Below are 25,324 nucleotides of genomic sequence, written 5' to 3' on the forward strand. Positions count from 1 at the left end.
TAGTTCTGTGAAAGATTATTTGATCTTTTCATGTTGACATTATTTCTTTAAAGAGTTCCCCTGAGCACTGGGATGATGGAATGATGTCTAGGCTGTGAATCCCTTGAATTCTTCCTTTTTGAGCCTTCGCTGATGGTGCTGACCTTTCGTTTGCTCAGGTATGATAATCACAGAGAGGCTCTGCTGAAAGGTGGGCTTGATGGAGAATACCAGGACGACAGTCTGGATTTGCTGCACTTCTTCACTGTGACCTGCTACTCTGGTTATGGTGATGACGAAAAGGTAAGACCTGATCACTCTCAGTCTCTTATCAGCTGCTTATGAAAGACTCCTGAATACACAGAGAATTCTTAAAACTACTCTGTACTAGGTAATAATAGATGAAACAGTTGTCTTTTATTTTGTTTGTTTTTTGTTTTGGTGGCCACACCAGCAGTACTCTGGGTTTTACTCATGGCTCTGTACTTAGGGATGACTCCTGGCAGTCTTGAGGGACCATATAGGACGCCGGGGATCGAACTTGGGTCGCCACATATGAGGCAAGCACCCTATCTGCTGTACTGTTGCTCCAGCCCCAGAAACTGTTCATTTTGAGAACCGAAATGAGCATACTTAAACTCAGCATAGACAAACCTCCCTCTGAAAGGTAGGGACTTGCAGTCCAGTACTAAGACCTGTTGTTTAACGTTGACATGGTTGAGGGCCAGAGAGACTACAGAGGTTATGCCCCTTGCCTTGCAGAGGGCTGAGCACAGTTCAATTCCAGTACTGCTAGGAGTGACCTTCGAGCACAGAGGAATAAGCCCTGCGCACTGCTGAGAGTGGCCCCAAAACAAAACACAAAATGTCTTATCTGTGACTGAATTCTGAGACTCTCAAGAGTGTGTGTTGCTCTTCCTTTAGGGCTTCTACACTGTATATCGCAATGTGTTTGAAATGATTGCAAAGGAGGAGCTGGAATCTATGTTGGAAGAGGACGTGGAGGACTTCCCCCCTTTCGGAGACTCCCAGAGTGACTATGATACGGTAAATGGCAGCTGCCGTGCTTGTTGGAGATGCGCGTGCTCAGTGTGTGCCCTTCCCGTTCCTTGCTGAAACCTGCGGGTTCTAGTTTGGCTGCTCTTCCCTGGCTCTCTTCCTCGCCCTCCCTTCCTGAAAGCCTGCTTGGCAACCTCCTGTTGACTGTTTGCGGCCCACCTGTCCTCACGAACCTTGTTGCGAGGAGGGATTTATTCTGTAAACCTTCACAGGGATATCCTTCGCCATCGATTGATTATCACATGGGTCTTTTAAAAGATGTTTGGCATCACTAATGCTTGCTGCCTTTCCGAATAAGGAATCTTGTCTTGCCGTTTCGTCCGTAGGTCGTCCATCCTTTCTACGCCTACTGGCAGAGTTTCTGCACGCAAAAGAACTTTGCTTGGAAAGAGGAATATGATACGCGACAAGCCTCTAACCGCTGGGAGAAGCGAGCCATGGAGAAAGAGAACAAAAAGATCCGAGACCGGGCCAGGAAGGAGAAGAACGAGCTCGTGCGTCAGCTGGTGGCTTTCATCCGGAAGCGGGATAAGCGCGTGCAGGCTCACCGCAGACTCGTGGAGGAGCAGAACGCAGAGAAGGCCCGCAAGGCGGAGGAGATGCGGCGGCAGCAGAAGCTGAAGCAGGCCAAGTAGGGAAGGTGGAGGGGCGGTGGCTGGCTCCTGGTCTGATGGGGGCCTGGGCGTGGGGCTCACACGATTCCTTCTCGCAGGGTCCCGTCACCATCCTGACTTCTTTGTCTCAAGCCTGGCATGGGACCGTGTGTTTCCATCTCCTGCGTGAAATTCTATATTTTCACTTGGCTGCTTTTCCTTCAGAGATCCTTGGAGATCCTATACACAGGCCCTTGTAACAATTGAACAATGACAAACATTCATTGAATTCTCACTCTGGACAAGGCCCTGTTCTAAGCACTTTCTCAAACAATTCTGCGAAGTTGGTTCTGGTTTTTATTCCCCCCACCCCCACCACTTTTTTTTTTCTTTTGAGGAAATGAGAGGCAGACAGGCCCAGGATCAATAGCTGGTAAGTCAGTCAGGAATTGGCCCAAGAACTCAGTCCATGCCCTTTGTCAGTTCTGCCTCTGTCAAGTATGTTGTTAGATATGCAGTTTATTTCAGTGCCGTTAGAATTTTCCTGTTCTAAGTTCCTGTTGAGTGTTGTGTTCCGAGCATTGAATTGCTTAAGTAGTCATATCTTGAAAACTCTTTCTGCTCTTCTACCACCCCTTGTCATTTGAATATAGCTCTTTACAACTGACCATTTACTTGAAATATTTTACAAGTAAAAACATGTCTTTTTTTTTTCTTTTTTTAATTTTTAATAGTGAGACATCATGAGGTACAGTTACAGACTTACACATGTTTGTGCTTGGGTTTCAATTATACCATGATCAAATACCCATCCCTCCACCAGTGCCCATTTCCCACCACCACGGATCCCAGTATCCCTCCCACCCCCCCACCCCCACCCCCATCCCACCCTGCCTCTGTGGCAGGGCATTCCCTTTTGTTCTCTCTCTCTTATTGGGTGTTGTGGCTTGCAAAAGAGGCAATGGGTGACAATCATGTTTGGTCTATAGTCTACTTTCCGCATGCTTCTCCCATCCTGGGAGGATCCTCCCAACACCTTTATTTGGTGTTCCCTTCTCTGTCTGAGCTCCCTTTTCCCCTAGCATGTGTGGTTGGCCTCCAAGCCATGGAGTAAAATTCCCAGCACTAATCTCAGCCATTCTTGGGTGTTAGTTTCCTGTTTTGTTACTTTATGTTCCCCAGGTGAATGCAATCTTTCTATGTCTATCCCATTCTTTCTGAGTCATTTCGCTTAACATGCTACTTTCCATGTAGTACCACTTGTATGTAAATTTTGTGACTTCATCTTTTCTAACAGCTACAATAGTACTCCATTGTGTAAATGTACCAAAGTTTCTTTAACCAGTAAAAACATTTCTGATGTAAAATTATCAGAAGACTTTTGAAAAGATGTTAAGAATTCTGTTTCTTAGTCCACTAAGTGGAGTAGTGAATTTCAAATTTAAAGGGACTTAAGCTGCTTGGGCCAGGCGCCTGCAGTGGGGGGGCAGATGCTCTCTTGGGGTGGATTTGCACCCAAGGAACATGTAAACCCTCTGCGGAACTGTGCCCTCCTGTGAGACTGCTGTGTGTATCCAGACTTGCAGAACAGTACAAAGAACAGAGCTGGATGACGGTGGCTGACTTGGAGAAGGAGCTCAGGGAGATGGAGGCCCGATATGAGAAGGAATTCGGAGATGGATCGGAAGAAGAAAATGTGGAGGAACAGGAGCTCAAAGATGGACAGGATGGTAACTTGCCCCGTTCTCTTAAGACCCCTTAGGAAATAAACAGGGCTGTGCCTGGGCTTATGCTCTCATAATGCCTATTGGTGCCACTTAGAGGGTGCTGGCACGGGAGAACAGGAGAGGGGCAGCAGTGAAAACCCAGAGAACACACGATATCCCGCCTGTTGTTGCCACAATTAGCATGTGTGACGGCTGGAGCCATAGTTCAGCAGGTGGGGCATTTGCTTTGCATGTGGCCGACTGGGGTTTGATCCCCTGCATCACATAGGGTCCCCTGAGCACTGCCAGGAGTAATTCCTGAGCCAGGAGTAACCTCTGAGTATCGCTGGGTGTGACCCAAAACAAAAACAAACACACCACCAGCACTTATGTATGTTTGCCATTTTGTTGTTGTTGTTAGGTCACACCCATTGGTGCTCAGCATCTACTTGCTGTTCAGTACTCACTCCCGGTGGTGGTCGGTACAGTGTGGTGCCAGGGAGGGTTGGCACTCCTCTGACCCTGCAGTACTGGGATTGCCTTGCCACCCCAGCAGTGTGTACAGGGGACCGTGTGGTACTGGGGATAGGACCAGAGTCAGACAAACGTCTTAGCCTCTGTTACCGTCTCTTTGGCCACCTTGAATGTGTTTAGAAATGCATGTAACATCTCCTGATAGTGAAGTGAAAAATAATGGGTCTAGGGATTTAGCTCAGTGGTAGAATACTTGTTTTGCATGTGCAAGACCCTGGGTTTTATTCCAAGCACCAGTTAAAAAAGAAACAAAGGTGAAAAAAAAAAAAGCATTGTTAAAACAATGCTATAATAGACTAATAAATAGCATGATTTTGATATTTGATTAACAAACTCTTCTGACCATGTTTGAAATGGTTTGTGTCTCCATGTATGTTGAAGGTAATACATTGAAGGTAGGCATGTTGATGAGCGTGATTGACGGGACTTAGTATGAGTACATGTTCTGTGTATAGGAGACCCTGGATTTGATTCTCAGCAGCACACATGCTCTCTCTCTCTCTCTCTCTCTCTCTCACACACACACACACGTGCGCGCACACACACACACACAAGCAGTACCAGCTTATTTCAGGAAAGCTGATTTTGTGCAGGGAAGTCTTTTTGGTATATATGATTCTCTCACTTCCAGCTGTGGAGAGGGCTCCTTTATCTGCCTCATGAGAGCACGAGCCAGTGACTAAGTACATGAGTTAAGGATTGAGCATAGGTAATTACCTGATTTTACCCACAGTCCCGAATTGTTCTATGAGAGAAAAAAGTAGAGTGCTCTGAAACACAGCTTACCAGCTTTATCTTACCTGAGAACATGGCTTTTCAGACTAAATTTCTCCAATGATATTTGACCAGCTTTTATTTAGTCAGAGTGCTTAGGAAATTAAGTGTTTCAGAGTGAGCCACAGGTTGTGTGTGTGGAAGTTCTTTGGAATGTGAGATGACCCAGTTTCCTAAGTCTCCTGTTCATTAGTGTCTTCACATGCGTGCTTCCTCTGGATCCTCACATAGTGACCCCTGAAATGGAGGCTCTGTCCGTGGGATCATCTCCACATCTCCAGCTTCCCGATGAGGGAACAAAGGCTCTGAAGAGCTGCGCCCAGATTTTGACATCAAGTCCAACAGTCTTGAGAGTAATCAAAGAGGACCATCATGAAGAATGTAGGAGAGGAGATGCCTTGTGATCTTGTATTATCCATCATCAATCCACAAATGATAGTTTGCTTCTTTTATTTTTCAGAAGCTCTAATGTTAGGCTGTGTGAAGATTTTGAATGCAATTTCCTTGTTGTTGTTTTGGGCCACACCAGCTGTGCCCGAGGTTTCCTCCTTTCTCTGTGCTTTGGGATACCACACCTCACTGTGCTGGCCGAGTGTATGTGATGCCCGGGATCCGATTTAGGTCTGCCGTGCACAAGGCAGGGGCCTTCCCCACTGTATTCTCTTTCCAGCCCTGAATTGAACTTTTCAGGTGTTAGAATTTTGGGGACGCTATTGAGATTTGTTCTTTTGTTGTAATAAAGTGTCAAACTTTTGGAAAAGAGGAAGCCTTTAAAGTCAATGTTGAAAATCGCATGTAAGACACTGTTTCATGACTGGCCTGATCCGGATGGAATGGTGTGAGCTATTTTCCCTAAAGAGCCCAGCAGAGTGCTAGATGTGTCTGAAGAGATCTTACCTGAGAGGTAGACTTTCAAAAGCCTGGTTGAGTAAACTGCTTCACAGTACAACTGTGAATGTGGCATTAATGTTTCTGAATTTAGCTAACACCAGGACAGAATATTTTTGAATTTCCTTCTAAACAGACTTGTGAAAAGAGCTTGACAGATTATAAATCTTGACAGTTTTGGCAGCCTTCCCCTATAATTCCTTACTGCTTTTTTTTTTTTAAAGAGCATTTTAGTTTTGAGGGTCACAACCAGTGGTGCTCAGGGTTTACTCTTAGCTCTGTCCTCAGGGATAACTCCTGGCGGGACTAGGAACCATATGCGTTTCCAGGGACTGAACCTATGTCGTCTGTATGCAAAGCCAGCACCTTAACCATGTGCTCTCTCTTCAGGTCCTCCTTACTGCTTTTTAATATACCACTCAAATTCTGATAATATATGTCGTCACATTGTCTTTTTGTAAAAGAAAAAAAAAAGTTAAGCTTTTTGTTTACCTGTAATTTGAGATTGTTAGTAAAGAAAGAGGCACCATTTGTCAGTAGGTTTTAGATTGGTGTTCTAACCAGAGGCTTCTCCTCCTTGGCTCCCTGGCAGGCAGAGAGAGCGAGGATGCCGAGGATGCTGAGATATATGATGACCTTTACTGCCCGGCGTGTGACAAATCTTTCAGGACAGAAAAGGCGTAAGTTGAGCAGTGCCTTTGAACTCTTGCTTCTGAGGGTCGCGCTTTGAAAGTCCAGTCGCTCTCCAGTCCTCCACAGCGCACTGGGTGCTTTCTGTCCCTCAGCAGGGCACTTCTGCCTGCCCTCATTGTGTGTGTTCATGCTGGCATCCCTGCGCCCAAGCTGCCCTTTTGATGTACAGACTGTCTCCAGAAAGAAAAGTCGCTTGTTTCGGCCAAGCAAGCCTAGGCACCCAGGCCAGTTGGTAAGGCTCGCGTCCCTATGCAGCGTGCGCTGTCCCCTCAGGTGCGACTGCATCCTTCCAGCAGGCTGCTGAAGAGGAGGGACTGTGTGGCAGGGAGGACTCATGAAGAGAGAAGTGCTGAAGAGGACAGCGTTGGAAAGAGAGAAAGTCAGGGGAGGAAAGGGGGCCAGAGAGAGTAAACAACTAAGGCGCTTGTCTTGCATGAGGCTGAGCCGGGCTCCATCCCCAGCACCCCAGAGAGTCCCCTGAGCCTGGGGGGTAGCCCCCCAAAACAACCAGAACAAAAGACTCTGGGGGAGTGGGGGAGATAAGAGCTGAAGTCAGCCAGAGAGAGCAGGGAACAGAGGAGCAGAGTAGGGGTGTGGTGGTCAGAGTGAACGTATAAGCCTCAGGGAAAGACAGAGGAAAGACTGCAAGCAGGGACGTTAGCAAAGAAGACAAAAGCCATCGGCATGGAGGGGCATCGGCATCAAGGTGACTTATGGCTTCCTGCAGTGTTGCCCTGCCCTTCCTCTCCCTCACCTGCAGGCACGCTGTAGGAGAGCACCACAGACTGATGCTTCTTTCCTCCAGCCGGACCTGCCTGTATCTCCCTCAGGAATGAGGACCGTTAGGACTGGAGAGTACAGTGGGTAGGGCCTTGCACACGGCCGGCCCAGTTCAATCCCCAGCACCTCATCAAGTCCTCTGAGCCTCCCAGGAGGAATAAGCCCTGGGCACAACTGAGTGTGGGGACACCCCCCCCCCCCAAAAAAAAAGAAAGGGAGGCCATTTCCTGACGTAATTACAGTGCGGTTATCAACTTGAGGAATTCTGGCAGGTCAGAACACTACTTCTCTCTGATTCACTGCCCACGTTCCAGTTTTGTCAGTTCATTCCCGATTAAATGCCGTCCATAATATTCCCTACCCCCAACTGAGATTTCAGGTCCAGTCTCAGGCCTTGTTTGTTGTACCTTTGCTGGGTCACATTGAAGCAGTTCCCTTGCCTTTGCCCTGCCATTCCAGAATACTTGCCCTTTAAGATGCATTTTTATTGAATGGAGAGGTCTCACTCTGCATTTGTTTCTCCCTGATTAGATTCCGGTTTGGCCCCTGCTGAACTGGAGCACTGTCAGTGCGCTGTGCCCTGAGGCTTCTGTGGCTTAGCGCCTATCTACCTGCCTGCCTTGGCGGCCAGTGTTTTTCTCATAGTCAATGTGGTTTCCAGTACTTCTGCCACAGAGATAGGACCTTCTCCTTGGTGCAAGATTCTCCCCGATGTATGGCTCCTCTTTGGGGAGAGCCTTTAAAACTTCATCAAGGACTGAAGAGATGGGACAGGGTGACTGTGCCTGTCTTGACACGCGACCACCTTGGTTCAGATCACAGCACCCCACATGGTCCCTGAGCACTGCCAGATGTTAGCTCTGAGCACCACCGGATGTGACCACAAACTAAAAAATACTGTTCCTCAAAATTTCCTCCTAGGTATAGAATCCACAGTGATTCTAGCTCGTACCTGTTTCTGCTGATGTTGGCCAGTGAGGCTTCTCTAGTGCTGCTCCCTCTGTTCTGAGGTGTTATTGGCCTTCTGCCGGGATGAGCGCCTCCCTCCTCCCCAGATTTGTCTTTTCCTTAACATCAGGACATTACAGGGGTTTTGTGTGTGTGTGTGTGTGTGTGTGTGTGTGTGTGTGTGTGTGTGTGTTTGGGGTTTTTTTCTTTTTTTTAGTATTTTATAATTCTTACTGCTCTTTTCATGCTCACATTTTCATTCTGGTTCTCTTTTCCCTTTTTTTTGACGAGGGTGGAAGGCAAAGGTGACATGAAGGGGGGGTGGTGTTGGGACCACACTCAGTGGTTCCCAGAGTTTCCTCCTGGTTCTGTGCTCAGGGGTTGTTCCTGGTGGGGCTTGGGAGACCACTTGTAGTGCCAGGCACCGACTCTTTGTCCGCCGTGTCCATGGCAAGTGCCCTACCTGCTCTACTATCCAGCCATTCCCCTCTCCTTTTGACTTGTCACCATTCTTCCACGTACTTTCTGACACAAGGTGTTTCCATTTCTTCAAGGAGCTTTGGTCTGAAAGCAGATCTGAGTGGGAAGGAGTTGCACCCAAACTCAGATAACCGGCATCTGAACAGAGAAGAGATGGGAGTGGGTGGTGACAGGTGGTTTCTTCCTCAGAGCTCCTCTGACACTTAGCCTAAGCATTGTCAAACGTGTTTTGTGAAAGGTCCCTTCTTCCTTTGTATCCACAGTGTGATGGATTCTGCTCCCAGCTCCTTGGTGGGGTCGCTCTGTCTGAACTCACGCGAGAGGGCAGGCTGAGCATAGAGCTGGCTGTTTGAACAGCGAGGAAGCTGACCTGCTTGTACTTGGAAGTTCACTGTGTCTCTAATCGAGCCTTCCTTTCTCTTAGACTTGTCCTATAATTTCCTAGTGATCTCTGAGAGGCCCCCGTGTGACCTGGAATATAGAAACACTTAGCAATGATGACCAAGAGGAAGCCGTGGAGATGGCTTGAATTTTAACAATCGGAAGTTTAAAAATAGAGAACTTGGAAAATTATGGAGAAAGTTTACAGTTAAGAGGAAAGAGGGAGGAGTGGCCCTAAAATACAGTAAAAAAACAAAAACGTAGTCACAGACTTCCATTATACTTGTGGCCTGCAAGCCTGGTAGGGTCTCTTTTTCTCTCTGTTGTGCACTGGCATTGGCCTTCCATAATGTATAAAGAGGTTAAATTGAACTCATGTGGTTGTGCTTGTCACATGAGTATATTTGGGCACCTAGGATCCTTTTGCTTACTCACTTCATAATTGTTCTTTCAGAATGAAGAATCATGAGAAATCAAAGAAGCATCGAGAAATGGTTGCCTTGTTAAAACAACAGTTGGAAGAGGAGGAAGAACAATTTTCAGGACTTCTAACAGATGAAAATACACTGAATGTCCATTCTGAGGAAGAAATAGAAGATGCACCACAACAAAAGTACTTCTAAAAATGTTGCTAGTGGGGCAAGAGTGATAGTAGAGTTTGAAGGGCATTTGCCTTGCACCCGGCCGACCTGGGCTCAATTCCCTGCATCCCATCTGGTTCCCTGAGCAACATAGGATTAATTCCTCAGTGCAGGGCCAGGAGTAACCCCTGAGCGTCGTAAGGTGGACCCAAAAAGCAGAAAAAAAAAAAAACCCTTGCTGGACATACTTCATAAATAGATTTCACTAGGTTTCATAAATATTTACACTCACTATCCCTTTCCAGACTCAAGAAACTTTTACATGACCCTGGGTATATAAATTAAGTATGAAAAACAAATATTTATTGATAACAAATCATAAGTTTATTTTGAAACAGATTTTTGGCAACCCTACCATTTTTACATAGCCCCATGTGGACTCGGTTTAAGAAGTAAAATTTTGAAATCGCATTTAAGTACTGCATTTTAACACTCTTTTCGTTTTTTGTTTTGGGCTATGGCCTGCTGTGCTCAGGGCTTACTCCTGACTCTGTGCTTAAGAATTACTCCAGGTGGGGCTTGGTGCACCATAAGGGGTGCTAGGGATCAACCCTGCTGGGCTGAGTGTTCATGTCCAAGATAAGATGTCTCCTGTTACTCTCTTGTTTGCTTGCTTTGGGCCACCCCTGCAGGTGGTGCTGAGGGCTGCTCGCAGCCTAGTACTGCAGGGACCCAGCGGCAGCACCTGGGATTGAACCTGGGCCTCCAGCCTGCCAAGCACATAGTCAGCCTTTGATCCAAATGTTTTTTAAAAGATTTTACTTTTCTAAAACTCAGGTTTCGATATTTTTTATGTCTGCTCAGTAAATCTTCACAAAGTCAAGTATTTGACATTCCGATTTGTGTTTATTCTCAGGCTTTCTAAGAAACAGAAGAAAAAGAAACAGAAACCACTAGCACAGGTATGTTGAAAGGTTTTACTAATATTAAATATCAGGTATAGTGTTGCGGGTATAATCTGGATCAGTGAGATCCAATCAATTTTCACTCTAATTTTATTTTGATTGAAAGACATAATAAAAGAAGTTGGAAATAATTTTTGTAGTGCATTTCTCCTCTTTGAGTCATGCGGTTAATTTATTCACTGCTGTCATGGTAATTTAAAATTTTATATGTGAATTTCCCCTACTATAAATGAGCTGAGTGATATAGTTTGAACAGCCTGGTTACATGTGATGACAGAATTTTTTTTCGATGAGGCAGCAATATCAGAAATGACATGATAATCAGGGATTGGTCATTGTGTGGTAAAGTTGATTCTTCCAGCAACATATTTAAGTGGGAGTTTGTAAAAGCAACACTTAGTTAGTAAACCTGTAATGGTTGTTAATTCTTAAAAAAAAATACTTGTTTATATGGTTTAAGTAATTTAAATATTTCACAGCTGGGCTCAAATTTAATCTATTTCAAGTTATTTTATTATTTTTTATTTATTTTTTTTATTAGTGAAACACCATGAGGTACAGTTGTAGACTTACAAACTTTTGTACTTGGGTTTCAGTCATACAATGATCGAGTACCCTTTCAAGTTATTTTAAATGAAAGGGTTTAGTTTACTTATTATGTAAAGTGTCTTATGGTTATCTTTGGGCTTATAGAACATCAAAATGAACTTATCCATGTGCCCATTTGAAAGCTCTAAGGGGAATAGAAATAAATTGGTGCCGTTTAAATATAATCTAATTATATTAGCATAGACTAATGTCAAATACAGTTATTTTTAAAATGTGCACAGTTATTTTGTTTGTTTTGTTCTGGGGCCACACCCTGCAGTGCCAGGGCTTACTCCTGGCAGTGCTTCTGGCCCTTACGGTGCATCCAGGAATCAAACTCAGCTTGGCCATGTACAGGCCAAGTGCCCTTACCCACTGTACTATTGCTCCAGCCCCTATAAACTAGGATTATTTTAAAATAATGCCTTATATTTGGTTTATTTGTCCCAAGTCTATTATAGGTGCTTATTAAAAACTTGATCATTTTTATGTTTCTTGTTTCAAAAATGATACACGAACTTGTCAGTTATTGTTAAAATTGTGAGGTGGAGTTTCTGGCCTCAGTTATAAAACTGCCATAGAGAGTTATATGTTCCTTTTTTTTTTTTTGCTTTTTGGGTCACACCTGGCGATGCTCAGGGGTTACTCCTGGCTTTGCACTCAGGAATCATCCCTGGCGGTGCTCAGGGGACCATATGGGATGCTGGGATTCGAACTGGGGTTGGCCTCGTGCAAGGCAAACGCCCTACCGGCTGTGCTATTGCTCCAGCCCCCAAGAGTTATATGTTCTTTTATAACATGACTCATACCATCTTGCTCCCAAACAGACTATAACAGTTATTTTTTAGAACACTTTCTTCTATGTGTCAGAGTGACTAGAATAAGGACAAAATCCAATGAAGAATATTTAAAGACCAAAGCCTCTGTTATCTGAAGCCATGGGGATAGACTTTCTAGATCACATCAGTAAAAACAAGTATTTGTATATTTTCACTGTTGAGAATGCTTCCTATTATTTTCACCTCCCAAGATGTAGTCCTCTCTGATGAGTCCACGGATTTCATCAGTGAGAAAGGCCAGTACAGATCTAGTTTTCTCTATCACCTTTCTTAATTTTCTAAGCTCTTTGCTATTTTATTTTTCAGTCTTGTATGGTTTTAGGGTCACATCAGCAGTACTCAGAGCTTACCTCTGGCTCTGTGTTCAGGGATCACTCCTGTCATTGCTGGGGGACCATATGCAGTGCCAGGAGCAAATCCAGGTGGGCAGCAGGCAAGGTGGGCAACAGGCAAAGTGAGCATATTAACCATTATATGATCTCTTTGCCTCCTTAATCAGTCTTTGAAGGGGAAGGTAATGTGGAAACAATACTGTCAGACTAGGGAATAGGAAACAAATACTGAGGATCACGAAATCTTAAATTGGAAGAGTTTTCTGAATAGTATAAATAGTAGTTGCAGGAGCCAGGAAAGATTTTCTAAGAACTCTCAAAAAACTAAAGTTCATTACAAGTACAATGACCCTAGCCAGCAAAAAGGAAGAATTAATTCAAGTAACTTTCAGACACATTATTCTGAATACCTAACATAGGATTTATTCCTAAGAAGGAAAAACTGTAGGAAAAAAACCTTGAATTTTAGTTAGTATGGATGGATATTTTGGTGGTGTGGTATCCGATGCATTTTATTAGATAGAAGAGATGAATATATCCATGTCGGGAAGCATTTTTTCTTGATGAAAAAGGGAACCGCAGATAAGAGATTGAGAGAAAGGGGTTAGAGAGATAATATGATGAGTAAGGTACTTGCCTTGCATGAGGCTGACCAAATAAATGAGACTGAGGGAAGAAAGGAGCAGTTGGGTTGGAATAAAAGAATTGGAAATGGCGATACGAGCGCATGACTGAAAAATGCACGTTTGTGTGTTAGTATTGTGCACTGAGAGGGTCTGGAAGCAGGGAGGGGGCACCTCACGCACCTGACCTAGACCTCTTGGTCTCTGAATCCCTTCCCTGGTGAAAGGAATCAGGGCTTCATCCTGGGAGAAGAGGCTGATGCACTTTGATAGGGGAACACAAGATAAGCCGTATCAGCTCATGCCAGACACTGAGGAAGTGCCCATAAATTGGCGGGTTATATCAGAAGCACCTACGAGTCTGCCAAAGTTTGAGTCATAGAGACTAATGGTGACCAGCCTTTGAGTGCTGATTTTGTTTAAAATAACACGTATTTGTAATTATGTTGTGCCGAAAAAACATGAGAGAAAGGAGACAGATGGGAAAGCTTCATTACAGAAGACTATGGAGGGAAGTAGAAAAATGACTGCTCCTCATTCACCTGTCTAATAAAAAGTGGCTCAAAAATCAATGTTCTTATACTCAGAGAACTACTTATTAATTCGGAAAGGTAGAAGGTACACTGCAGTAGGAAAACCTGGCAATAGAGCTTCAACCTGAAGATCAGTTTAATAATTCAAATATGTAACAGACTCACACATAGCCCAGCAAGCTACCGAGAGTATCTCGCCCGCACGGCAGAGCCTGGCAAGCTCCCCGTGACGTATTCGATATGCCAGACACAGTAACAACAAAGTCTCCAATGGAGACGTTACTGGGCCCGCTCGAGCAAATCGACGATCAACGGGAGGGCCTTTACTTTACTTTACTATGACACATTGAGAGGACACAGCAGTGTCTTCACAATTCCTATGGCTGAATCTGGCTGGGAGGAAAGAGACAAAGCCAAACTGGGCAAGTCTACCAAATCCTCACTGAGTTGTCAGTATCATGAAGGACAGGAATCCAGGAGAGAAAAGAGGAATGACAGCTAAGTGTTCCTGGATTGTCCTGCTGCGGGTCACGAGGAAAGAGTATTGGAATGTGGCGATGAATTGTGTGAGGACTGTGAAGAGGTTGTTGTGGATGTGGATGCGCCTTTGTTCTTAGGAGACACGTGGTGAACTGCAGCTGCGCAAGTTTTGTGTGTGTGTGTGTGCGCGCGCACGCACGTGTGCGCATGACAAGAATGAGGACAGAGGGACAGGAAGCCAAAGTGCAAAATGTTAGCCCCTACTCCTGAAAAAAAAAGGTTGCATTTCGAGCAGATGTTTGACAGTTTGGTACGATTCCTCCGCCCCTCTCAGAGAGCCTGGCAAGCTACAGAGAGTATCTCGGCCGCACGGCAAAGCCTGGCAAGGTACCCATGAACTTATTCAATATGCCAAACACAGTAACAAGTGTCACAGTGGAGACGTTGCTGGGCCCGCTCGAGCAAATCCATGAACAACGGGAGGACAGTGACAGTGATTTGACAATTTCCAATTCTTTCTCTAATTGTAAACTTAATAGTTGCAGATCCCATTACAGATCATTTTGAAAGTATAGAAATATGTCAGTGTTATCCCCAATTCTCTCTGTAAATATTGAATTAGGACAGCAGGGAAGGCAGGAGGAGGGGAACATACTGAGTTCAGTTCTACTCAGATGTTCTGTATGTGAGTAGACTTTTCTTTCTTCTGTTTTTACTAATATGTTGTGCTTATAATTCTAATTGAGTCAGTGTTTGTGGGGAAGCATTTTAGCATTTAAGCAGCGGTGGTGCTTAGCAGCCACTCCCAGCTCTGTGCTCAGGGCCTGTTCTGTGGCAGGGAGCAAACCTGGATCTCCTGGATGCAAAGCCTTGCATTTGCTTTTTTTGACAGTTTCCCCAAACCAGAAACTTAGCACTGTGGCACTGTCCTCCCATTGTTCATCGATTTGCTCAAGTGGGCACCCGTAATATCTCCATTGTAAGACTTGTTGTTACTGTTTTTGGCATATCGAATACGCCACAGGGAGCTTGCCAGGCTCTGCCAGGCAGGTGGAATACTCTTGGTAGCTTGCCGGGCTCTCAGAGAGACAGAGGAATCGAACCTGGGTCAGCCGTGTGTAAGGCAAATGCCCTACCCACTGTGTTATCACTCCTGCCCACCCAGAAACTTAAGTTTTGTTTTTGAGCCACACCCAGCAGTCTTCAGGACTTCTTCCGGTTCTGCACTCAGGAATCATTCCTGGTGGAACTTGGGACCATATATGATGCCAAGAATTGAACCCAGTGAGCTGCATGCAAGGCAGGCACCCTGCCCACTGTACTATTGCTCCAGCTCCCAGGGACAACGTTAAGTCCTCTAACTTTCCTTAATGTATTCAGCCCTTTACTTGCCGAAAATTTGTTGCTTTTTTCTTTTCCTGATTTTGCCCCAAATTACTATTCTGTAATGAGCATTCACATCAATAAAATTGCACCTGCTCTGGGATTGTATCTTCCTCTGGATTCGAGAAATAGTAAAGCTTACAGGTTTGTGCATGGCCAACCTGGATTTGTTTCAGTCCCCAGCACCACATGTGGCCCCCAAACTAAACAAACCAAAAAATTGTACCTGCTGGATACATTCCTAGCAGAGTGTATAAGACTTGGCATTGCCGGCACCAGTATTACACTGTTCAGTTTGTAATGGCACACTTGTTATAATACCTAGGATCTCGGTGGTAATATTAATGAAAACGGAACTGGAGAAGGAGTAAAGAGTGATCCAGAAGACACCAGCTTAAACCAAGACAGTGCCAAAGAATTGGAAGACCATCCCCAAGAAAACATCAGTGCTAAGGAGACTATAGAACTCTGTGATGACCCAAAGAGTGAAGCTAAAAGGTGGGTGACAGTTGCGTGTTGCATTCTTACCCTTAGGATTGGTGGTCAGGAAAGCTATTACATAGCAGTGAAATGTTTTTCATGACCGACAAAGTGAAGTCGATGTCGCCTGTGGCTTAATCATGTGTAAGCACACGTATGTGTGTGTGCAGATGAAGTACATTGCGCAGAGTGCTAGAACAGTATGCTCAGAGTCGTCTCAGCCCCGTGGTGGGAGACAGATTATTTTGGTTCCCTTTTGTGGGATCAGGTGTGCTGGCCGCTCACATAGCCCCATCAGTAGTGAGGATGGAGCCGCCTGGCCGCCTGGAGCCTCTGGGGGTTCCTGACCGACTCTTCTCCAGCGCTCAGGGTATGCTCAGGAGACATTCTTGCTTTCCTTGGTCTGTAGAAAGTTGCTCAACAGGGATTCCCGCCATTCTAGAGCTGTAAGCCAGGGCACGGGTGAGCCAGGAGCATGGGTGTCGACAGCCTGGGACTGGCCTGGAAGTGACAGAGGGGACAGGGCAGAGGGGCTGAGCCCAGGTGGTTGGAGGTGGGGGAACTGAGGCAAGAACGAGATGGAGCCACAACTTGGGGGCAGAAAAGCCAGAGAACTCATAGTCAGGGGAGGGGGGAGTTTTGTGGAAACGAGGGACCTGGCAGTGATGTGAGGGTTGTGTCACTGTGTTACAAATGAGGGTTCCATCTTCCCAGCAAGGAATAGAGTCTGAGGGGAGTGACTGGCACAGAGCAAGAAGCTCACTCCGTCTTCCGATCTGTGGGGACTCACTGTGTATCATGGGAACATCCCTTGGGTACAGCCTGGTGGGCACATGGGACCCCAAACTCCTGACCTCACCCCCTTTTTCTTTTTTAAACTTTATTAAATGTAGGAGTAGTGCTATTTATATAGCCATTGATTAAACTGCTTAAACTGGGCATGAACTCACATTACTTTTTTTAAAAAATTATTTTTAATTGGATATCTGTGAGATAGACCATTACAAAGCTGTTCATTATTGGGGTTCAGTCATACAATGATCCCTCCACCAGTGTACATTCCCCACCACCAATGTCCCCCGGCCTCCCATCCCTCTATGGGAGGCACTTTTCTTCTCTCTCTCTCTCTCTCTCTCTCTCTCTCTCTCTCTCTCTCCTTTTCCTTTTATTCATTATGGTTTGCAATACAGGTGCTAAGAGGTCATGGTGTTTGCTCAGGACATCCAATATTTTTATCCAGACGGTAAGGCCAAGGCCAGAGCAACCCGTCACCTGAAAGTGTTTTTTCATTGCCGCAACCACCGAAAGTGGAGCTTTCCTCCTGGCCTGGGTGAGGAGGGGTTCAGAAAACCTCGGTGCTGGGGTAGAGTAAGGCTGCAGCAGACCATCCTCAGTGCTCAGGGGCCTGGATATCTTCGGGGTACCCTCAGGGCACAAGATATCCTGGAGTTCCCTCAGGACTGTGGCTGTACTGATGAGAAGCACTTGTTACAAAATGTAGCTGTTAGGAAATGTCTGTGGTTCCCGGGCAAGGGTTTTAGACAATCTGTTATTCCCAGGGCTCTTATACTGGGGCTGCAAAGAACTCATCGCTCTGGAGCACAGGCTTGCATGTGGAGGGGGGTGGGGGGGCAGACAGTCCCCTCAGCACCCCCAGGAGAGAACCAAGCTGGTGATGGCCACCTAAGCACCTCCAGGTGTGGTCCCCCCAAAACAAGCAAAAATATGAGGATATATTATTAATTTTTAAATGTTGAACTGCTGCTTTTTATGCCATTGTCTTCTTTTTCCTGTATTTTCGTCATCACACCTGGCCCTGAGGGGGCTCTTGGGGTTTTGTGCTCTGGGGTCTCTCCCTGCTGTGCTTAGGCAACCCTGCAGTACAGAGTTTGAGCCCAGGCCCTCTGAATGCCCAGCATGCGCCCACTGAGCTTTTCCTGCCCTTTAAATGTTGTTGTTTTGGTAAGATTGTGTATCTGTTTGTGTTTGTCTTTGTTTGGGGGCCACCCCCAACAGTGCTCAGGGCTCTCTCCTGGCTCTGCACTCAAAGATCACTACTAGTATCGCTCCACAACTTGGAAGCCGGTCTCGTGTCCTGGGGGAAAAGGCAGCTGGGATAGAGAAGGGACCACTAAGTAACTGATGATTGGAAGGCTCGCTCGGGGTGTGTGCTGAAAGTCAACTATGGACCGAACATGATGGCTGTTTAGTACCTGAATTGCAAACCAATAACACCCAAAAGGAGAGAGAAAGGAGGAATGTGCCTGCCATGGTGGGGGGTGGGGGGGTGCGTGGGAGGGATACTGGAAACATTGATGATGGAGAATAGTCACGGGGTGGAGGGATGGGTACTTGAACATTGTATGACCAAAAGGTAGTCATGCAAGTTTGTAAGTCTGTAACTGTATCTCACAGTGATTCATTAAAAACCATAACAGTAATAATAATTTTTAAAAATACGGGGCTGGAGTGATAGCACAGCAGGTAGGGCATTTGCCTTGCATGCGGCCAACCCGGGTTCGAATCCCAGCATCCCATATGGTCCCCTGAGCACCGCCAGGGGTAATTCCTGAGTGCAGAGCCAGGAGTTTACCCCCGTGCGTCGCCGGGTGTGACCCAAAAAAACACAATAAAAGTAAAAGGCCCTCCCGTTGATCGTCGATTTGCTCGAGCGGGCCCAGTAACGTCTCCATTGGAGACTTTGTTGTTACTGTGTCTGGCATATCGAATACTCTCGGTAGCTTGCCGGGCTCTCCGAGAGGGGCGGAGGAATCGAACTCGGGTCGGCCATGTTGACCGCGTGTAAGGCGAACGAACGCCCTACCCGCTGTGCTGTCGCTCCAGCCCCGTATTTTTTAAAAATCACAATAATAATAATATAATAATAATAAAAAAAGATTATTAGAAGAAGGTAGGGCGTTCGCCTTACAAGCGGCCAACATGGCCGACCCGAGTTCGATTCCTCCGCCCCTCTCGGAGAGCCCGGTAAGCTACCAAGAGTATTGGATATGCCAGACACAGTAACAACAAAGTCTCCAATGCAGACGTTACTGGGCCCGCTCAAGCAAATCGACGATCAACGGGAGGGCCTTTACCTTTATTAGAAGAAGGATGTTGGGGGTTTAAGGTGGAATATGGGAAGGTGGGCTATATTAAATGACACTTTCCGGGTCCAGGAGGCCAAATCCAGATGAAAGGACATTATCTTCTTTGCAGGGAAATACTCCCACCTCTTTGCTCAGAAGCTCCTGCTGGCAGTGCTGAGCAGGGGCTTTGTGGAGCCTGGGGTTGAAGGTGGTCCCCAACAAGCAAATCATGTACTTTCTCTGCCTAGGGAAAGGATCTTCTAAGAAGATCCATCTAGTACAGGAGGGAAGAGCACTCGATTTGCATGTAACTTGTCCTGGTTTGGTTCACAGTGCCCCCATAGTACCAGCATGGCCCAAGTATGGCCAGGAATGATCCCTGTGCCAGAGTAGGAGTAAGCCCTGAGCACAGCAGGGTTTGGCCCAGAAACAGAAAGAGGAGGGGCGGGGAGGGGCGGGCAGTGGGGAGCCCTTACAGGACAAATTCAGATTTTTGTTTGTTGTGGATTTGGGAACCACAGCTGGTGTTGCTCGGGGCTTAATCTTGGCTCTGCCCAGGGCCCCCAGGGGTTGAACCTCTATGCCTTGTGCAAGGCAACCCCTTACCCACTGTACATCTCTCCAGGCCCAAGCAAGTTCACTTGTCTGGATAATGCATTTAAGAGTGTTTAGTTTTTTCCTTTCATTGTGGAATCAGTATATTTACAAACTGGATCAGGTTTAAGAAGCTTTGGGGGAGAAGAACCACACCAGTGTCATAGTGTATTGGGGATACTACTGATTGTCTATGAAGATAGTTTGTTAACATTAAATGGAATATTAAGTGCTTTGCCTTTTTTTTTAAATAAAAATATGCAGTATAAAATTAAAATATATTTTAGGGGTACTTTAGTTTGTGTTTTAAACATTTTAAGTACATTCGCACGGAAGAGCCTGGCAAGCTATCCGCTGTGTATTCGATATGCCAAAACCAGTAACTACAACTGGTCTCATTCACCTGACCCTGAAGGCTTCACCGACATGGCAGCACTGAGAAGGATGAGAAAGGAGAGGCCGACAAAATCTCAAGGCCGACCTAGGCTGCCACAACGAAGGAAGACAAAAATGATCGTCTGTACTTTCAATGCACGTACGCTAGCATCAGATGCATCCATCGAGGACCTGATGGTACAAGCGCGAATGATCAAGTACGACATCATTGGTCTGACCGAGACAAGAAGGCACGAATCTCACCATGCCGTTTTTGACACTGGAGAAGAATTGTTCCTCGGAACATGCGATAAAAGAGGTGTTGGAGGCGTTGGTGTCCTTGTCAACACAAACTTGGCCAAGAGCATTGATTCATTCGAATGCCTAACAACCCGAATTGGACGTTTACATTTGAATAGATGTGGCTCACTGCCTGCAGTTTCTATCTTCGTTGTCTACGCACCAACATCTCATTATGATGAAAGAGAAATCGAGAAGTTCTACATGGAGCTAGAGAAGCTCTATAAAGAAGACCACACCTTCTACAAGATCATTGTGGATGATTTTAATGCCAAGATAGGACCGAGAAGATCAGCTGAAGAACTTCACATCGGAACCCATGGCCTAGAATGGAACAAACAGGGTGAGAGACTGTCTGAGTTCATCATGTCGACCAAGACCATTCATGGTAACTCACAGTTCCAGAAGGCAGAATCTAAACGATGGACATGGGAGTCTCCCGGTGGACGATTCCACAACGAAATAGACCACATCATATTCAATCGACGGTTTTGCCTGACTGATGTCGCTGTTGTCCCAAAATTTCGAACGGGATCGGACCACCGTCTCCTTCGTGCAAAATTCTACTTCACAGAGCGGGGAGAAAGGGCTGCAAAGTTCAAAAAGAGAACTCCCAGAACGACCACCAACTGGGAACTCTTTGGTACTATTGCGGCAACATGGGAAGTTGCCATTGTTGACAACATTGACGAGGAATACGATCGACTGGTTCAGCACCTCCATGAATGTGCGAGGAACGCCAAGAGAGAGATAGCCACAAAAAGTCGCCTATCTTCGAAAACTCTTGAGCTAATTCGCCAGCGTGGTTTGGCGCATGCCTCAGGCAACCGCAAGCTAACGTCCGAGCTCGCAAAGCAGTGCAGAGATGCGATCAAGGAAGACCTCAAAGAGAGAAGAGCAGAAGTACTGGTAGATGCGGCAGAAGCCAGGAAAAGTATTCGTAACGCCCGCCTGTCCTTCGCCAACTATAAGACCAAGATGACTGCCCTCCGACGTCCTGATGGATCCATCACATCCTCCAGAACGGCAATGGAGAAGATTATCCATGACTTCTACTCAAATCTCTTCGATAGCCATGTCCACTTGCCGACATACCAAATTCCACAGGATGGGTATGTCGTTCCCAACGTTCTCCCTTCCGAAATCCGACACGCCATTTCGTCAGTAAAGAAGCAAACAGCACCCGGCCCAGACAAGGTCAGACCTGAACACCTGAAGAACCTGCCGTCAGTACTCATCAATACACTGGCTCGGCTCTTCACTCGCTACCTGTCTGAATGCAAGGTTCCATCTCAATGGAAAACCAGCAGGACCGTACTACTGTTCAAGAAGGGAGACATCCATGACATTGGCAACTATCGCCCGATCTGCCTATTGTCTGTCATCTACAAGTTGTTCACTCGAGTCATCCTGAATAGGATTGGCAGAACACTAGATGAAGGACAACCATGCGAGCAAGCAGGGTTCCGCAAAGGATTCAGCACCATCGACCATATCCACACAATAACCAAGCTCATTGAGGTTTCTCGGGAGTTCAAGATGCCGCTCTGCTTAACGTTCATTGATTTAAAGAAGGCCTTTGATTCTGTTGAGACGGAAGCGGTCATTGAAGCCCTAGCCAATCAGGGCATTCAAGCCCAATACATCAGGATCCTCCGTGAGCTGTATTGCGGATTCACTACCAGGATCTCACCATTCTACAAAGAAGTGATCGTTGATGTCAAGAGAGGGGTGCGGCAGGGTGATACCATTTCACCAAAACTCTTCAGTGCCACCCTCGAGAACATCATGCGACGACTGGAATGGGAAGGAATGGGAGTGAAGATAGATGGTCGGCAACTACACCACCTGCGCTTTGCTGATGACATTGTTTTAATAACACCAAACATCAGCCAAGCGGCACAAATGCTGGCCGACTTTGACCGTGAGTGTGGAAAGGTAGGACTACAGCTGAATCTTACGAAGACAATGTTTATGAGAAACAGCCTTGTTCCTGACGCCCCATTCGCTCTCAATGGAACGACCATCTCCGAATGCAACAGCTATGTGTACCTAGGTCGAGAGGTCAACATGACAAATGACCTGGCACCCGAGCTGCGCAGGAGGAAGAGAGCGGCTTGGAACGCCTTCAAGAACGTCGAAGAAATAGCTAAGAGGACGAAGAACCTCCGGCTCCGGGCATATCTCTTTGATTCCACTGTTCTTCCTGCATTAACATATGCCTCAGAGACCTGGGCCCTACGCAAACAAGATGAGAACGCCATTCAGGTCTCCCAAAGAAGAATAGAAAGAGCTATGCTTGGAATATCACGTTTCACTCAAATGAGAGAACGAATCCGGAGTTCTGACATCTGTCGACGATCAAGGATCAGGGACGCTGTCTCATTTGCCAAGGTGTCGAAAATCAGATGGGCTGGTCACGTAATGAGATTTAAAGACGACCGTTGGACTAGAGCTGTTACTGATTGGATTCCACGGGATGTCAAGAGACCGCGTGGCCGCCCACCTACCAGATGGTCAGACTTCTTTGTCAAGATCATGAATGATCGGTTTGAGGCCCTCCATGTTCCCGGAGCGAAGAGATGCCATTGGGCTACACTAGCACGCGACAGGGACAAATGGAGACGTTACTGGCGCCCGCTCGAGCAAATCGACGACTAACGGGAAGTTAAGTGATTAAGTTAAGTGAAGTACATTCCTTAATTTTTTGTGCAAATTTCATATTTCACTTGATCTCAGGTTTTTCCTTAAAGTTTCTTATTTAAGATGTGGAAATTACTAACTTATCCATTAAACTGGTCTTTAACTAGTACCTGTCATCTTTGGAATTTTCTTGGGAGCAAGATGATACAATTAAAAGGGAGATATTTTTGTTACTATATTATGCTGAATTCCTTCGTTTATTTTCCAGTATTCCTAAACCCAAAGGAAAGAAAGCCAAAGAAGCTAGAAAGTCTGTGAGAGTACCTGCTGAGCCACAAGCAGCGGTAGGTCCCACCCACGTCATCCACCCTCTCGGCCTTGTTGGAGCACCCTAATCCCAGTCAGCTCTGGTTCCCGGGATGCCCTGCAGCTCTGCACCACTGTGCGCTGTCCTCGACAGCTGCACGTGGGACAGAGCAATCATGGTTTGGTTTCCCACTGCTCTGAAGTATGAGGTGCGAGCAGCAAGAGTGATAGTACAGTGGACGCTAGCAGGCCACTTCCTTGCATATGGCCTACTGGGTTCAATCTTCAGTTCTGAGTGGTCCCTGAGCACAGAGCCAGGAGTAATAAGCCCTGAGCACTGGCAGATGTGGCCCTAAAACAAACAGTAAAAGGAATTTATAGCCGAGATAGACCATGGGTTCATGCTAATTGAGTTTCTCAAGACCTTTGGTTTGGGGGCTGAGGAGATAAATTGTAAAGGTGGGATTGTTCCTTGGCATGAAAGGTTAATAGTATTTATTGATTCAGTCCCAGGAGTAGCTGCCTTTGTTGAGCCTGTTTCGTAGAGTGTGTGTGTGTGTGTGTGTGTGTGTGTGTGTGTGTGTGAAAAATTTTTGTCATAATTGCTTGATAATCTTTATATGAAAATATCAAAGCACTACTCTCAGATACACCGTTTTTATTTGTGTTTGTTTTGTTTTGTTTTGTTTTTTGTTTTTCCCTTCTCAGAGTGATGTTCTTCTCAGCTGTACCACCTGCCATAGTGAATTTCCATCTCGGAATAAACTTTTTGAACATCTTAAGGCTACGGGTCACGCAAGAGCACCTTCGTCATCATCGTTAACCAATGTAGCAAGTAGTCGAAGCAAGAAAGAGAAACGTAAAAACAGATAGAAATTCTGCCAACACTTTTGTTACTTGATTGTCTCTAGATTTGGAAACTAAACACTGAACTGAAATTGAAGTGTTAAAATTTCCGTGATCTGCAATTTATTGCATTGTGGAAGATTATTTTTTATCTTGTAAAAAAACATTCTTTTGTTTAATATATATATTTTTAAACATTTCATTAGTGATTAAATTCTACTTTTGCCATCTGAACTGATTTGACCGTCTCATGACAGGTTAATATTGTAAAATACAAATTCTTTCTTTCTGTTGGCTCATGTGGACAGAAATGTACAGGGAAGATTAAATTATTTTAACACATATGAATGCCCCTTTCTCTTATTTTTTGAATTTCACATTATTTTTATATCACTCAATGCTTTTGAAATTTTTTATACTCAGGACTTGTCAAAGACTCAGATCATTTTATAATAGACATAAGTTTTTTTACCTGACAGTATGACACCAGTTCTGATTTAAATTTTTTTCTGAATGAGTTGTTAGTTACAGTTCTTTCCCACCCTGAGGACAGTGGGAGATGGGAATCTAGTTAAATATATAGGGTTTTGTTCCAAGAATAAGGTCTCTTCAAGGTGTATACCTATGTCATTTTGATTTGAGATTTACTGGTAATTATCATTGTGATGTTTTGGTTCTTGATGATTTGGTTTTCTTGCTCTGATTTGAATTTTGGAGGTGGGAACAAAATAATTTCTATAGCACTTCCTCCTTATGCAGGGTGGCAGCTGTAACGCATGATGGATCAGGTAGCAGATGGTTCCAAGTTTATACTGACTAAGTGAAGAATATGTTCTGCCTTTTTTTTTCTTTTTCATTATTTCAGAAGTGTTCTGTTTATTGTTTCCATCAATGAATCAGAAAGCATTTCTAATGAAAGATTTTTAAAAGGGCTGATATGCAAGCCATCTATTCTGTAGCAAAGAGGAATGAATTTTAGATAAGAATATAGAAAATCTGGGGCTGGAACAAATAGTGTAGTAGGTAGAACATTCACCTTACATATGGCCTGGGTTCAATCCCCAGCATCCCATGTGGTCCTCTGAGGAACCCTTGAGCGCCGCGTGGTGTGCCCCAAAAACAAAGAGTTTGTTTGAGTGTAGGCAAGGGACTGGATCTGCAATGAGTACATTTTTAGGCTGGGTGAACTAAGCTGTCTTAGTTTGCCTGGCGTTCATTATCTTGACTATCTGTTCACTGACCCTACTTCTCTACTTGCCTCCTTGAATTGTTCAGTTCAGTATAAGATCTAAATGAGAGTATGTGAGGGCAGGTTCTCTGAAAACCTCACCAATATCATGGATAATAGCGATCATGCAACTCATTCTGTTGAATCAGCCTACAAATGTTTATCTGAAGCTTATTTGTATATTAAGAAAAAGGCCAAATTTCATAATGTGTATGATGACATGGCTCTAAATTCTTGAACCTTAACTTTCAACTTGACTTTCAACTTGAACCTTGACTTTCAACTTCATTCTTTTCCATTTAGAAACTTGTATCGAGAATGTTGAAA

The 25,324-nt window shown here is 45.3% G+C and overlaps 1 protein-coding gene across 1 annotated transcript in view; it reads left to right on the forward strand.

Annotated features, from left to right (window-relative positions):
• The window catches only part of DNAJC21 (DnaJ heat shock protein family (Hsp40) member C21), a 31,200-nt gene extending 7,087 nt beyond the window's left edge, over positions 1 to 24,113 (forward strand). Inside the window, exons 3-12 of the mRNA XM_056112083.1 lie at positions 159 to 282; positions 904 to 1,026; positions 1,365 to 1,669; positions 3,210 to 3,361; positions 6,126 to 6,213; positions 9,270 to 9,428; positions 10,313 to 10,358; positions 15,465 to 15,637; positions 22,886 to 22,961; positions 23,632 to 24,113. Coding sequence (XP_055968058.1) covers positions 159 to 282; positions 904 to 1,026; positions 1,365 to 1,669; positions 3,210 to 3,361; positions 6,126 to 6,213; positions 9,270 to 9,428; positions 10,313 to 10,358; positions 15,465 to 15,637; positions 22,886 to 22,961; positions 23,632 to 23,796 — 1,411 coding nt within the window. The 3' untranslated portion in view covers positions 23,797 to 24,113. The remainder of the gene's footprint in view (positions 1 to 158; positions 283 to 903; positions 1,027 to 1,364; positions 1,670 to 3,209; positions 3,362 to 6,125; positions 6,214 to 9,269; positions 9,429 to 10,312; positions 10,359 to 15,464; positions 15,638 to 22,885; positions 22,962 to 23,631) is intronic.
• The last annotated feature ends 1,211 nt before the right edge of the window (positions 24,114 to 25,324 follow it).

The sequence above is a fragment of the Sorex fumeus genome, unplaced genomic scaffold, assembly GCF_029834395.1.
Source record: "Sorex fumeus unplaced genomic scaffold, SorFum_2.1 ptg000015l, whole genome shotgun sequence".
In the NCBI taxonomy this organism is placed as follows: domain Eukaryota; kingdom Metazoa; phylum Chordata; class Mammalia; order Eulipotyphla; family Soricidae; genus Sorex; species Sorex fumeus.